General features: G+C 42.1%; 1 protein-coding gene, 1 long non-coding RNA gene and 1 other non-coding gene across 4 annotated transcripts in view; 1 reads left to right on the top strand and 2 right to left on the bottom strand.

Moving 5' to 3' along the window:
• LOC149465790 (uncharacterized) overlaps window positions 1–15,774 on the bottom strand; it is a 98,760-nt gene that overhangs the window by 39,216 nt on the left and 43,770 nt on the right. Inside the window, exon 2 of one of the 2 annotated variants that reach the window (XR_016312206.1) lies at window positions 7,743–7,831. The exons of the other annotated variant lie outside the window; for it this stretch is intronic. This is a non-coding gene — a long non-coding RNA (uncharacterized LOC149465790). The remainder of the gene's footprint in view (window positions 1–7,742; window positions 7,832–15,774) is intronic. 2 annotated transcript variants of the gene reach the window in all.
• The window catches only part of PPP1R16B (protein phosphatase 1 regulatory subunit 16B), a 90,012-nt gene that overhangs the window by 63,678 nt on the left and 10,560 nt on the right, over window positions 1–15,774 (top strand). The window contains exons 6-10 of the mRNA XM_089673305.1: window positions 180–304; window positions 2,374–2,499; window positions 4,582–4,657; window positions 5,268–5,397; window positions 8,867–9,017. Coding sequence (XP_089529431.1) covers window positions 180–304; window positions 2,374–2,499; window positions 4,582–4,657; window positions 5,268–5,397; window positions 8,867–9,017 — 608 coding nt within the window. The remainder of the gene's footprint in view (window positions 1–179; window positions 305–2,373; window positions 2,500–4,581; window positions 4,658–5,267; window positions 5,398–8,866; window positions 9,018–15,774) is intronic.
• On the bottom strand, window positions 1,454–1,647 carry LOC149465792 (U2 spliceosomal RNA). Its single transcript, XR_016312220.1, has one exon. It is a non-coding gene; the product is annotated as a U2 spliceosomal RNA (small nuclear RNA).

The raw sequence follows: 15,774 nt of genomic DNA, 5'->3' as shown, positions 1-15,774 counted from the left end.
GCATGATGTGGTGTCTGTTCCTAGGAAGGTTTACTTTAGAGTCTTTTGGGTCACAGAATTAGATCAAGCATGCAGCAAGGGAAGTCAGGACTCCTGAACTGCACACTTTTTTCAACTTAATGACTAACTCAGAAAAAATTAAAGCCTTTACCTTTCACTAACCAATTTGTTTCCCGTAGGCATCACACAAGAAATGGTTAATGAAGCCCGCCAGGCTCCGGAGCGTCACATGCTAAGTGACATCAGACTGCTGGTATCAGCCGGACAGGACCTGAACAGAACAGACAACCAAGGGGCCACCCTGGTGAGATAGGTTAATTTATTGTACAGGCAATTCATGCCTGTAGGTTCTATACCTACAATGTCTATCATAAGGGGAGCACTCAGCAACTGTTCATCCCACAGTTCAGAGAGAGCTTGTATTGAGTAGAACACATTTACAGCAATTTATCCATATCTGATGCATTGCTGCTTTCACTGATGTGCTTGCAAAGTTATATTCAATTGATTATTCCCTCTTTTACAGAACATTAACAAAGCATGCTGCTTGGGGGAAGAATTGATTCAGAATTATCCATTAGATCATTTTTAGGCCTCATGGACATGGGGCACCTTTCTTTCTGGCAGCAGCATTTTGGTAAAAAAAATATACTAATATATTCTGGCCATTGAAATGAATTAACACTTAAGGCCTTGATGCACCTAGCATTAACTTGTATTTAGACACATTTACATGCATCAAGCATTTTTTCTGCCAAAACGCTGCTGCTCCTGAACACACTGGCCTCTAACAGCACTGTTAGAAATATCCATTGGCAAGAATTGTATTATAAATAAAATCTTTTGGGCTTATGTTGATGGCATCAGTTTGAAATCAGTGTGAGAAGGTACTAAGCTAATTTTTAATTTATTCACAGGAACATATGATCTGCTATTGACCTCCTTCTTACATGCATTGACCTGCTTCAAGCAGACTTTGCTTTCCTCATTCACATTGACACTCCAGCATTTAGAAGCTACCTAGGACACTGGTTCTCAACCACTATAGCCTTCCTCCTTCTAGAACCTTGTTTTCCTGTCTGCTCTGACAGCTAGACTTTAGCTGCTGGAGTAGATGGGAGCTGGAGTGCGCTGTCTTCTTTCACTTTCGCCGTGTTCCGGAGTGGCGGTGGAGATATTGGGGTTCTATTAGCTATGCTCTGGGTGCTCGGACTCCTGACCATCTCAGCAAAGTGATGCGCACCAGGGTCTAGCTTCCCTACTAGTACAAAGCATCCTATAATACTTACTCTTTGGGGACACAGCAGCTGTAAGGGCACAGCCACAGGTCCTAATTTGACAGACGTGTGAATGCGCAGCCCTGGAATCACACTGCCTGCGTTTGGGGCCATGCACCCGCTCGCCTGTCCAATTAGGACCTACTGTGTCCTTACAGCTGCTGTGTCCCCATGCATTAAAATAGGCTGCCTGCATGAAGCTCCAAGCGGCTGCAGCCACAGGAACAAAGGGCTCATTCACACTGTAGCCCTAGGAATTATTTTTTCCCTAAATGAAGCTAAACTGGCTGCACTGAAAAATGGGCAAGCACTCAAACACTGATAAGAACAGTTACTAGACTTGATCTTAGCCAAAAGGCCAAGAAGTGTATCTAAATACACCATCCAAACACATATATGTTCATTTGCTCTGCAAATTCAGGCATAGATGTCATACTGCATAGTAAGCAGAGTGACAAGACTACTGTATTTCTTGTTGCAGATTTAGATTTTCCTGTGTTACAATGTACATGTCTGCTCATTGGACGCTATATTAACATAATCTCCGCTAGGGTCTTCCCTGAGTTCTCCTGTAAACTTCCTATCAAACTCCTCACTCCCTTTCTCACTGCCTGAAAGCATGTTGGATTGACAGCATTGTCCTGTGCAGTATAGTCTGTTTGGTTCAGAAAGTAGAGCCACCCATTTTCTAATGTCAGGACCAGGGGCGGACTGACAACTCATGGGGCCCCCGGGCAATAGGGGATCATGGGGCCCCTGTGTCCTTGCCCAAACTCAAAAAAGCCTATGAAAAAGGTACCAGGGGCATCTCATGGGGCCCCCTGCTGACCACGGGCCCTCGGGCAGTGCCCGAGTTTCTAAATGGTCAGTCCGCCCCTGGTCAGGACAGGAAGTGATGACAATTCTCTTCTAGAGGGACCCAGAGGGTTAAATCCTGGTAATATTTGTAGTACTGTGTGTGCCTTCCTGTCTCGGTAGCAGTCACACTAGAACAAAGGACAATTTCCCTGACCCTCTCCCCTGAAAAAAAAAAAATTGACTGGCTATAGGCCTTAAATATTAATATTAACTTAAAACCTGTGTTCTTCCTGTACAGCTCCATATTGCATCTTCTCGAGGTTATGCAGAAGTAGCAGAGACACTGCTTGAAAATGGGGCTCAAGTGGATGTGAAGGACCCAGATATGTGGGAACCTCTGCATGCTGCAGCATTTTGGGGTCAGGTAAGAACACGTTGTGCTCAGACTGAGAGATTAGTTTAGAATTTGATGTCATTATGCCGGTATGAAGATAGCCTAACTAGGGTACATTAGCATTGCTGCCTAGCAACACGAGGCTATTGGGTTAGAAGCAGGGAAACTGTTCAGTTTTATTTTTGCATTGGTGTGCCGCAGGTGCTCCACTTATCTTTTGTATCCCAAAAGCAATTTAATATCTTAAGTGGCCTTCAGTAAATTAGTTTTGCTCTGTTGTGTTTAATTGTTCAGCTAAACGATTAAGGTGCCTACACACATTTTGAGACCTTTTGCTTGATCTGGACATATCAGGAAGAGTTGCGTGTGTGTAGGCACCTGGCTAATCCTGTTGCAAGAAAAAAAAATAGCTTTTAACTTGGAAAACCCAACTGGCCAATAAATGTAATGGGGAGAGTAGTTGGGACCAGAACCAGATTGATCTTACTTTTTCCCTTGGTTAGCTATCTTGTGCCACCCCTCACCCTCCAAACAACTACTCGAGGTTGGTCATTGTGGACAAGGCTGGGTAGCTCTAGAGCGGAAGTAGGCTGTAAGTAGTTGAAAGTCAGTGGAGGGGCAGATTGGGGGGATCTGTGTGGGACTGCTGAGTTTCCCAAATCCTGCAGGACATTTCTGTGGGCTCCAGACCAGGGACTTGGTAATCTTAGGCTTAGTGCCACTCTCACAATGATCATCTTGTGCTAACATGGTTTGTATCTTCTTATTTTTAGAGAATTATTATATTGCTGCAACAGTACCCCTAAACGTTTTTGCCTAACCTTTAGCACGGCCATGTTTGATAGACAGTTTGCCCTTCATATAAATGTGGAGATAAATGGAAATAAAAGCATTTTATTTAAAGAAAGGACAAAGTCATCTTATGTATTATACACAGTTTTGAAATACAATATTTTTTTATAGTGGACCTACAGACTGAACAACACATAGGAGGCGATTTACTAAAACTGGTGCACACAGAATCTGGTGCAGCTGTGCATAGTAACCAGTCAGCTTCTAGGTTTTATTGTCAAAACTTAAAAGAGAAGCGTACCATGGGATTTAAAAAAAAAAAATCATACATACCTAGGAGGATGTAGCACCGTTCCGATGCTGCATCTGTCCCCAGCTCTAAGGGTGAGAACTCAGCGACTACATGACTGATGATCGATGCGTTGTCACCACCGCTATGATCAGAGAGCGGTGACTGTTTGCTCTGCCCCCTCCCTTCCCCATGCTCACTGGAGGGCTTGGCTGTGGAGGGGGAGGGAGTGGCTTACTCAGGCTCTCAGTGGCTCACTGAGAGGCTGAGCCAAGTGCCACTCCAGACTCTGGACTGGATCCCTACTTTAAAGTTGGGATCTTTCCCCAGCCTGGACTGGCTGAGTGACATCAGTTGACAGTGGGCTTCAGCGGGTCACAGGACGGGTCAAAGGATGAGTCACAGGAGTGCAGAACGAGCCGCACTCCTGTGATCCACAGGAGAAGTACAGCCAAAAGAGCTTTGGCTGTACTTCTCCTTTAATGAAGTTAGAAGCTGATTGGTAACTATGCACAGCTGCACCAGATTCTGTGTGCAACAAGTTTACCAAATCTCCCCCATAATGATAAAGTGTATGTACAGCCAAAACTTTTTTGCAGTTTTGTATTGAGAATAGAAGGGTCAGTTTATTTCTGTGTCCCCTTCGAAGATTTTTTTTCACTGTCCCAAAGACACAATAGAATGTTAAAGGAAATGTCTACAATGTGAGGGGAATTCCAGTAAAATGAAAGATTTCCAATTACTTTTTATCTGAGTGTTGTGGTCACTAGAACAAACAGAGGGTGAATCCATCAAGTGGAGACACAGGTAGCAAAAAAAAAAAAAAAATCTTGATAGGGGTTATAATCCTTTATGCTCTATCCAAAAATAAAGAAAAAAACAGAGGTTTCAGCTAATCACACATTTTAGGTTGCTCTTATTTTGGTTGGGCAGTTCCTGTGCATTCTTTTCTGGATATCCACATAAAATTATTTCTAAAAACATCTTTCCTCAAAAAGTCTCCAGAATAATGACTGTGTTGCCTGTTTCAGATCTATGTGGCAGAGATTTTGGTCTCGCACGGAGCTAGTCTGAGCAGTAAGACCTCTTTGGATGAAACTCCTCTTGGTGAGTCTAGATTTTGATTTTATTTTAAGTTCACTTCCCAACTTTATAAGCTTGCCTGTGCCCTGTGCCGACCAGTGGTATTAGGGCCTGTATCAGTGGGCTTGCTTTTTGAATGCCTTCCACTTGCATTTGACATCGGTTTGGAATGCTTTAATGGAAATGGAAAGATTATTCAGAATTTACTGGCAGGTGCATTTGACCTCTCTTTATGCTGCAGCGCCCTGCTGCTTTCACACTGTCAATGACATGTCTAGGGAGGAAACAGGATTGATGTGAGCAAAAAGTGCTTTGACATAGGCTCTTAAAGTGGCAAAGTAAAGAATCGGGTTCATCATTGCTCCGGGACATTTAGAACAGTGCCTTGATAGCTGATTATTCATCATTTTAGTTTTCGATAAAATCACCCCATTGGGTCATGAAATCTGCAATTCCTGTTCCCATGGGAAAGTAATGGAAGCAACGTGGGGCTGCAGTCGTGGTCAGGAAAGTACAGACAGCAATAAAAACATTTTTACTAGTGCTAACACTTTTTCGCTGTACTAAAAAATGCGTTTTTTACCTGCAATTTTCATTCCTGATTTATGAAACATTTGTATTCCTCTCTCCATAGATTTGTGTGAAGATGAAGATCTGCGATCTCTGCTGCTGGAGCTGAAGCACAAGCACGACCTCATTATGAAGTCTCAGCAGAAGAACAAGTCCTCTCTGAGCCGCAGGAGCTCCAGCACTGGAAGCCACGGGTCAGTACGAAGGATGATGCTGACTATACACTTAAATTCTCGGACAGTACTTTTGTACTGGGGCATTTGGTGGGTCAGCAGCACTGCTAACCCTTCCTATGCCACTCCGGAAGGCTTGTAATTAAAAAAAAAGTACATTTTTAATATAAATGGCTATCTTCACCTCCAAGTCAGCACCTGTGCTTGAGAATGTGGTTACCCTCTATGGTTCATGGTGCCATGTGTGGTAAATTTCAGAGTGGTAGTTCATGTAAAAGTGCCCTAATACTCTATATAATATAATATGGATTATACAAATTGCTGGGGTGTAGGTCACTTAAAAGCACACATAGGGCCATATTTAAAATAGAGAGTGGAGGCCACTTTTGTTCTTTGAAAGACATTGCAGTATTTACACCACATCTGCATTTTACGTGACATTCATAAAATACAGATGGTGGTGTTGAGCCAGCCTTTTAGAATGTTTTTTTGCATAATATTATAGAGAATACTCTGCAGTAGGGGAAGAGGAGTAAAGGCCTACCAGTCATGTCATTAGGTTCTCCTCCTCCCAGAATAATAAAGAGCACCTGTGTCTAAACTACTATCATTAAGGGGTGAATTTACTAAAACTGGAGAGTGCAAAATCTTGTACAGCTGTGCATGGTAGTCAGTCAGCTTATAATTTCAGTTTGTTCAATTAAGCTTTGACAATAAAACCTGGAAATGGATTGGTTTCTGTGCAGAGCTGCACCAGATTTTGCAGTTTTAGTAAATCAACCCCTAAGTGTTTAAATATTCCTAAGCAGCTAAAGAGCTTTAATACAAGCCATTACTAACCTCTCTAGCTGCAGACACTGTGGAGAAATTAATCTTCCATGTTCACAACAGAAAACCTGTTAACAGTCAACATGTTGATTTGCCCTACCTGGACATGCCTACTTTCTCCTCCTTGAAAGTTTTGTATATTACTGCATTGGGTTGGTACAAAAAGTACCTGCTTCCAATAAAAGCAGCACCAAGATGAGAGCATGAAAATCACCACTTCAGTCTTTGTATTTGCACCAGAGATCATGTAATATGAACTTTCTTTTAAATGAGAAAAGTCCAAGCTTCAGTGCGATCCTTCTTGTTCATTATAAAACTTTAAGAGGTTCTGGCGGTGGCCAGATGTTTAGTCTATTGTCTGGCACAATTTACAAAGGAAGTCAAGTCTAATAGCTGAAGGTCAGAGCGGTTTCGGTAAATCATGAGTTTCTATTTATGAACCCATCTACATTTACTGTGTTTAACAAGAAGTGTTAGACAAATATACCAATATCCTGTTATGATAGGAAGCAGCTGGTTAACTCTTTGCACTATATGTGTACACGGCTATGTGAAATTGTTGACTTTGTTTGTTCATACACAATGTCTATGAAACCATAATGTTAATGTGAAGAGATACCAAAACCGGAAGAGCAAACTGGGGTTAACAATGTTAAGAGACTTGAGAAGGCCACCTATCCTTACCCATCCCCATGTCTGTATGACTGTTCTGAGTGTCACTAATACTAGAATACTGGGTAATGCAAGATTTTGAAAGCATTAGAAGCCCACATAATCAACAGTGTGCATTTACCGACATACTGGTAAATTTGTGTGATTGGTATTGTTGTGTTTGTACAATGAAAAATGTCCGGTCAGCAGTGGGCCTGGATAAACAGGTTTCACTAGTGGAAGAGACCTGGTGTGATGGTGGTCAGTATCACATGGGAGTAGACTTTTTTTTTTTTAATTAGGAACGGGCAGTGAGTGGGTGGGTTGGATAGGGGTTGAAGGGATATTGCTTTTGCTCAGATACGGGTTTAATATTCTCAAGGGGGCTGAACAAGAGAAATCACTTGATTCCCCCATGCATGCTAAACAGTGTGTATAGACAGATCTGTAGTACTGGCTATTGTGTTCTGGATCACCAGCACCCTCCAGCTGTTAGAATACTTGAACAGTACCTGCATCTGACTGTATGCCTGTGCTGTTTGGCTGAGAGTTTTGTGCAAAAGTTCAACAAAAGTTGATTGAAAATGGTGGTGGTGCCATTAGGGCCACCCACATAACCAATTACAACATTATCAGCAGGGATGCGCCAATTTTCAATTCATGTACAGTTTAAGCAGTCCCAATCCCAATTTAAAGTGGTAGTAAATGCAAAAAAAAATTGGGCCATTGCAGGTAATGTCATTATGTGCTTGTATGCTCTGGATCAACTGTGGGTATAGGATTATAACTTTTTTTTTAATGGTTGAACTGGATGAACTTTTGTCTTTTTTCAGCCATACTAACTATGGAACTATGCACTGTATACTAGCACATTATGATAGGCTTACCTGTATACAAAGCCCTCCAGCGTCACACTGTCACGGATCCTGGTGCTTCCATCTTCACCTAGCCTTCCTTCCAGGTTCACAGGCCTCAGCTGTTTGAATAGACAAGCCAAGGTGATGTCACTTCCGCGCATGCGTCACCGGCTGCTACTAAAGTAAATATCTCCTCTACTGTATCTACAAGTAAGCCTCGTTATAGGCTTACCTGTAGGTATAAATTAGCATGATGGACTTTGCTACTACTTTAAAGTTAGATCCAGGACATAATGGGGTTTATTTACTAAAGCTGGAGAGTGCAAAATCAGACTCACTTGTGCATAGAAACCAATCAGCTTCCAGGTTTCATTGCCAAAGCTTCATTGAACAAGCTGAGGTTAGAAGCTGATTGGTTTCTATGCAGAAGGGAGTCTGATTTTGGACTCTCCAGCTTTAGTAAATAAACCCCAATGGGACAACCATTCCTGACTACTCACAACCACCTTTGTTGTCTAAAAACTTATTATCATCATGGCTATACTCACTGCCTCAACCATCCAACTATGTATATATAGTATATAAGTTATAAACATTATATTATTATTATTTAGTTAGAATTTTTATATTATTAAAAATCATTTAAAAACTAGAAATTATAAAAGTTTTTTTGTGTACATGACATTATTTTAACACATTTACTGGCAATGTCTTTATAATTATAAAGATGCAATGTTTTTTTTTTTACTAAAACTAAAGAGTACAAAATCTGGTGCAGCTCTGCATAGAAACCAATCAGCTTCAAGGTTTTATTGTCAAAGCTTAATTGAGCAAGCTGAAGTTAGAAGCTGATTGGCTACTATGCACAGCTGCACCAGAATTTGAGTGCTCCAGCTTTAGTAAATCTCCCCCAATAATTCAACAATGCTCTTCAGAATTCAATACTGTAAATTACAGTGTATGCCTTTTCTGTTCTAGGTCACAATCTTTTTCTGTTGATTTTAGCCTGATAAAACAGTCAGTATTTGAACATTTTAGATTGTTCTTTATACAGGCAATTAGCTAAGTCTTGTTCTGTAACTGTCATAGTAATCTATCCTTTCATCTTGATTCTATACATCTTCCAGTGATCTGACAGTTTGGTTGTTTCTCAGAAAGGTTGTGCGGCGTGCCAGCTTATCAGAGAGGACCAATATGTACAGACGGGAATATGAGAAGGAGGCCGTAGTGTGGCAATGCCTTGTATCAGCTGGGGAAACTGAAGGAGCACAAGAAGAAGAGGAAAGCAGCCCTGATATACAGAGAGTAAGCAACACTCCATACAGTGGTACAGTATATCTACCTCTAAAGTAATACCGCAGTGCTTCTTTGCAAGTAATTACCATTAAATTCTCACATCACATACATTTTGTGAAAACAAAAGTGTAATACACATGGAAAAACTATATATACTGTAAATGTATGTGCTTCACACAGGACGAAATCCACATATCCCAAAGTTCATAAGCAAATAAATGAGAATTATACAAATAGCATTCCCATACTTTTAAATAAATTCCCCATAAATTAAATAGTGACAGTCTCTGTACAGTCCACTTAATTCCCAAAAACACCTCTTCCACAGTGTGCAAATCCAATCCATAGTGTGCAATACCATCCACCACCGTAATCCTCATGTCTGCCCTCACCTAATCAGATAGACCTCCTCATCAAATAAAAAAAGCCATAAAGAAACAAAGAGAGCTCATAGTGTAAGCCACTGGTCTCCAGACGTTGGCCCTTTGTTTACCTTTATCCAACCCTTCAGGCATTATTCCTGCTACTAACACCAACAATGGGGCATAATTCCTGCCACTAACACCAACAATGGGGCACTATTCCTTCCACCGACACCAATGATGGGGCATAATTCCTTCCACTGACAACAAAAACGGGGCAATATATCTCCCCCTAATACCAAAGGTAGGGCATTGTTTACTCCCAATGGCCAAAGTCCACCCCGCTAAAGTTTGAAGAACAGTAAACTGACTCTTTTGTTTGAAAGTTTGGATACCCCTGGTATAAGTCATATAAAATGTATTACTGCAGCAAAAGAATTACACTCCCATTAAGATGGAAAAAAATACTGGCATCTCTGTGTATCACAGCAAGTGCCTATCATAATCAATGCCTCTGTATAGTCCTGCAGTTATCCTGCCCACCGCGATGACGTCACAGTCCCACCCACTCCAGTGATCTCCACTTGCTTATGGGTGCTGTGCTGAGTGGCCGAACTCCTGTATTTACAATACTTTAGGCCAGCAGCTCAGCACAGGACCCAGAAGCAAGTGGAGATCACTGGATTAGTCATGTCTACTTCAGTGAACTTCAGCTTCTAGGGGCATCAGCCAGGTATGGTATATACAAAAGTGGGTTATCCAATATACTGTGTGCTATATGCCCTCAATCCTGAATTCAGATATACAAATGTAAATATTAGTAGCCAAGGACTTTCAGAGGGACATATAGAAGCAAGAAGAACACTACATATATATTACATAAATTTACTATAAACATTCAGGTAAAATCCAAACCACAAATAAACAAACAACACAGTGCTAAATTTTAGGGTTCCCACACATAGACTTGATGCATTTCGATTAATCTTCCCCCAGAGTACATGTGAATGATCAGTGTGACGAAACCTACAATTCTCTTAATTAAAACATATTACTTCTGTAGGTCTCCCTGAAAGTCCTTGGCTATTAATACTTATATTTGTATATATGGTATGTAGCCCTACCCACTTGAGGGCCGCTGTGTTTCTAGGTCCCCCTATGCTCCGCAGAGCCAGACAACACACATTTTCCACACTTGCATCCACAGTCAGTGAACAGTCCATGAGCTTGGTTTTGTTATTTTATTAGGGGAAATAACATGGATAGGGTAATAGGGATTAGAGATGCCCAATTTGACTGAATCAATGCACAGGGAAAACTTTCTTCCTATTTACAGAACTGTTCTTTTCCTTGAAAGGGGTCAGTCTTTACATATCAGTAGCAACAGCAACTTACGGGCTAGGGACTCTCAGCCCCTTTGAAAGTTAGCTTAGATTGTTACAACTACATGCAGAAGTATCTCCTCTCCCTTGTAGAACTGCTTCCACCTCCACAGCCTGCAGACACTAGAGCCCTCCTGGCTGCTCTGAAGATCTCCCAGGATAAGGATAAAGGGTTAAGAACAGTGTTGTCCTTTGAAAGTTTGCTACACGTGGCAGTCTCTCCCCTTGGAAATCCCTGGGTGTGCTGGTGTACTCACTCTGTCCTCCTTGCTTCCACAGCTCCCAGGCCTTGATCCTGTTCATGCCATAATGGTGAACGGATCCTCCTGAGCCAGCCCGAGCTCAGCCTGGAGGCCCCCCCCCCCAGGCCTAGAGGACCCAGACGTAGGGAACCCCTCCCAGGCCACTGACAGTCTCCTCAGCACTCCATCTGCCACCCAACTTCCTTGCCAGCCTGACTCTCCCATATTTATGGGTTGGCCTGACCACTATATCAGGGCTTTCAAACCTGGGATTGGTTAGGCTCCCATAAACATGCAGATTTAGGTCTCCACCCCTTCCACCCACTGGCTTCTGAAAGCTTCCATGGTCCTCCAGAACCAGGTGGAGGCGACTGAGTCCCAACCTGTTAAGTCATCCAGCCTGACCTGCAGTATCCCACCCTAGTTACAGACTCACATAGTTATCATGAATCATACACAATAAATTTACCTACACTAATACTAGTAGCACACTAGAAGCTGCTACTGGTATATTGTACAGTACATACTGTAGTTACATTGGCAAAAAAAAGTACAAATACACCATGCCTGGAATTCTTCCTTAATAGCACGCTGGTCCTGTGGTGTAAGATTAATCACTACTACATTGTTTGTATAACTTCCACCACAATGATCCATTGTCTCTATTTGCGTAGACCATGATTACTACTTTCAGTAGACAATTGCTAGTGGTTTTAGTAACCTGATTAAGCTAGTACAAAATTGGCCGTGTACTTCTGCCTTAAATGTGATTTCCTGCAAATCAGTCTGAATTAAATGCCAACATTAAGCCTAGGTTCACACTACAGCGGTGCGGTAAATCCCATGTGATTTGCACAGGTACCGCACTGCATTCCTGTGCAAATCACATTCGCACAGCACCAAAAATGTGCAGGATCCTTTTTTTGGTCCGCACTAGAATTGGATCGCATAGGTATTCACACCTATGCGATCTGATTCTGCATTTTGCGGACCAATGTCAGGGTGTTGTTAACTTAACATACACACCCGCATCGGTTCCTATGAATGAGGTGCGATTGTGATGCGGTGCGGAATTCGCACTGAAAATGCTGCAAGGGAATCAAAAGGTGCTGATTAAGCACGTGCTTGTTTTTACACCCTAGTTAACCTCTACAGGTTGATTAAAATACAACTACACCTCAAAGCCAGCCATAGATGGAGCGATTTTCTTTCCTGCAACCTCAGTCAGTGTTGATGGGGGAATCCCTCCCGTAGAGCCATTGTGTTCTCCTGCCGGAGACGGCTCCCCCTTGCACAGTGATTACTGCTAGTGGCTATAATAGCCGCTAGCAATAATTTCATGTAAAATCCAACAGGTAGGTTGTACCCATCGATCAATCAACTTGGCCACATTAAGCCTGCCCGTACATGGTTCGAATCTTGGCCAGTCCCTGCTGAAGCGGTCGAGATTCTAACCATCTATGGCTTGCTTTAGGCTGAACTCTAGGCAGAAAAAACATTTATTAGAAATACATTCCTCAACAGCCACAAAGGATATAAATCCATTTTGTGTGCACCATATGCCTTTACAAATCCAGATATTACCTTCTAAGTGTAGCAGTGACATCACCACTGTGCTGTACATAATCTGTGCAGGGAGTAGAGCTGTGGGAGGGGCTCATAAGCTCTACCCACTACAGGAGAGGGCGGAGACAAGACCAGTCACTTTGCACAAGGAGAGAGAGCAGCAGCGATCAGTCTTTATTACAGGAAGCTCCTTCACAGAGGTAAAGTTTCACATTGGATTACTGCACACAAAGCACACCAATATTCAAGCAAGTATGCACATGGCTCTTGTATTTAGACATTTGTTTAGCCCAGAGTTAAGCTTCTCTATATATTCAAGCAAGTATGCACATGGCTCTTGTATTTAGACATTTGTTTAGCCCAGAGTTAAGCTTCTCTATAAAATCCCCCAACTGTCCCCTCTAACCTCCTAACTGAGGTTAGAGGGGACAGTTAACTGAGATACCCCTCCCCAATGCATATTTATCTGTCTGTGGCAGTGGTGGACACCCTTACAGTAGGGACCAGGGGCAGACTGACCATTTGGGCACTGCACAAGGACCCGGGGTCTGTAGGGGACCCCATGAGATGCCCTTGGTACCTTTCATAGGCTTTTTTGGGTGTGACTTGAGTGTGAGCTAGGACACAGGGGCCCCATGATCCCCTATTGCCCGGGGGCCCCATGAGTTGTCAGTCCACCCCTGGTAGGGACGCTAGGAGTTCGGTGCCATTTAAATCTATGAGGAGTAACTGCAAGTGCATCCTGTGCCAGAGAAGATTTCTGCATAGAGTATGCAATCACAGAAAGGTAAGTATGCACTGGGGTGGGTGGATTCCAGGTTACATTTGCTTAGGAACTAGGAGTGGGTGCTGAGGGATTTTATAGAAAATAGTTGTTTATCATAAGTAGGCCTGAATCAGTTGCATCACATATAACTCCAGGTCCATGTAAGTCAATGCTGAGTCATGATAACAAGCACAGTGTAGGTTTACTCATAAGTGGGAAAATCAAGCTAGAATAATAGCGTGTGGGGGTACAGCTCTGGAACAGTTAAAGTGTCTCTGATAATTACATCTGAAGACCTCATTATGTGGAGAATTATTTGTATGGCTGAGTAATCAGGTCCATGGGTATACTGGCGCAGCCATGTGTGGGGACTTCAGTGCAGAACTGAGTGTTCAGTACACAAGGTGATGACATCATCACATGCACTGTCACTGTTAGCATACCGCTATGTGACAGATGGCAGCTGTCATTGTATGTGGAATCAGGCTGTCATAGTAAGCAATGTGTAGAAACAAAGTGGCACCATTATACTTATACTTTGATATAATATATAGACTATATACACTCACTGGCCACTTTATTAGGTACACCTTGCTAGTGCCAAGAAAATAGCCCCCTCACCATTACATCACCACCCCCAGCCTGAGCCATTGAGGACAAGGCAAGATGGATCCATGCTTTCATGTTTACGCCAAATTATGACCCTACCATCTGAATGTCGCAGCAAGCAGTCTGCCCATTCTCCTCTGACCTCAACAAGGCATTTTCATCCACACAACTGACACTCACTGGATATTTTCTCTTTTTCGGACCATTCTTTGTAAACCCCAGAGATGGTTGTTTGCGAAAATCCCAGTAGATCAGCAGTTTTTGAAATACTCAGACCAGTCCGTCTGGCACCAACAACCACGCCACATTCAAAGTCACTTAAATCCCCTTTCTTCCCCATTCTGATGCTCGGTTTGAACTTCAGCAAGTCGTCTTCAGCACGTCTACATGCCTAAATGCATGGAGTTGCTGCCATGTGATTGGATGATTAGCAATTTGTGTCACCAAGCAATTGAATGGGTGTACTTAATAAAGCGGCCGGTGAGTGTATATTATATTATATATATTTATATAGTGTGTATACAGTGCTCAGCATAAATTAGTACATTCCAACAGATTTGGCAGAAAATCTTCAGCCATGGGTTCACACTGATGCGGTGCAGAATTCGCAGCGTTTTCAGATTTGGCACCCCGTTCATGTGAACCGCTGTGGGTGTGTATTTTAAGTTAACACCTTGAAAGCGGTCTGCAAAACGTGGGGCGAATAGGTGTGAATACCCATGCGATCTGATTCTAGTGCGGACCCAAAAAAGGGTCCTGAACGTTTTTGGTGTGGGTGCAGTGTGAATAGAGCCATACAAAATGTATGGCTCCAATTGCACCGCATACAAATCACATGTGATTTGTACAGAAATGCAGTGCGGTTCCTGTGCGAATCACATGCGATACACCGCACATATGTTAACCCGGGCTTACTTTTCTTTCAGAATCAAAATTTTCTATGGGACACTGTACTACAAAATACTCCCACAAATGCGGGCTATTGATTTCAAACAAGATTTTTTAATTTGCACACACCGAAAAAGTATTTTTCCTAACAAATTAATTCAAGACTATGTTGCCAAAACGAATACACCCCAATGAAAGTTTTAGGAGCAAAGCTAAATTTTAGACAACAAAATCCTAAATAACAAGAATTCAACTACAGGTGAGTCTAACTATTCATTAAACAGGTGTCCAGCAGACAGTTAATTATAAAAGGGCGTTACCCCACTTGCCCTCCAAATGTTCTATAAAACTCAGTTTTTTCAAAATTTTGGAAATTGTTCTTGTGTTCATTGAAATATTGATTAAAATCTTACTTTTCAAAAGGAGTGTACTCATTTATGCTGAACACTGTATATATGTATGTGTGTATGTATGTATGTATATATATATATATATATATGCAGCACAGTTGCTAAATGGTTAACACATCCGCCTGGCAGTACTAGGGTCGTTGGTTCGCATCCTAGCCAGCACCACCTGCCTGGAGTTTGCAGGTTCTCAATTTGCCTGCGTGGGTTTCCTCCGGGTACTCTGGTTTCCTCCCACACTCCAAAGACATGCTGGTAGGTTAATTGGATTCTGTCTAAATTGTCCCTAGTATGTGTATGTATGAATGTGAGTTAGGGACCTTAGATTGAACGCCCCTTGAGGGTTAGGGACTGATGTGAATGTACAATATATATGTATAAAGCGCTGCGTAAATTGACGGCGCTATATAAGTACCTGAAATAAATTATATATATATATATACACAGAGTATATATATATATATATTTATAATTCCTGTAATGGACTGTAAAAAAAAAATAAAAAGGTTTACTTACCTATATACTAGCGGCTGTTGTCAGCTTC

The sequence above is a fragment of the Staurois parvus genome, unplaced genomic scaffold, assembly GCF_062004578.1.
Source record: "Staurois parvus isolate SC_StPar_1 unplaced genomic scaffold, SC_StPar_1.0 ptg000137l, whole genome shotgun sequence".
NCBI lineage: Eukaryota > Metazoa > Chordata > Amphibia > Anura > Ranidae > Staurois > Staurois parvus.
This window is presented reverse-complemented; position numbering and strand designations above follow the sequence as displayed.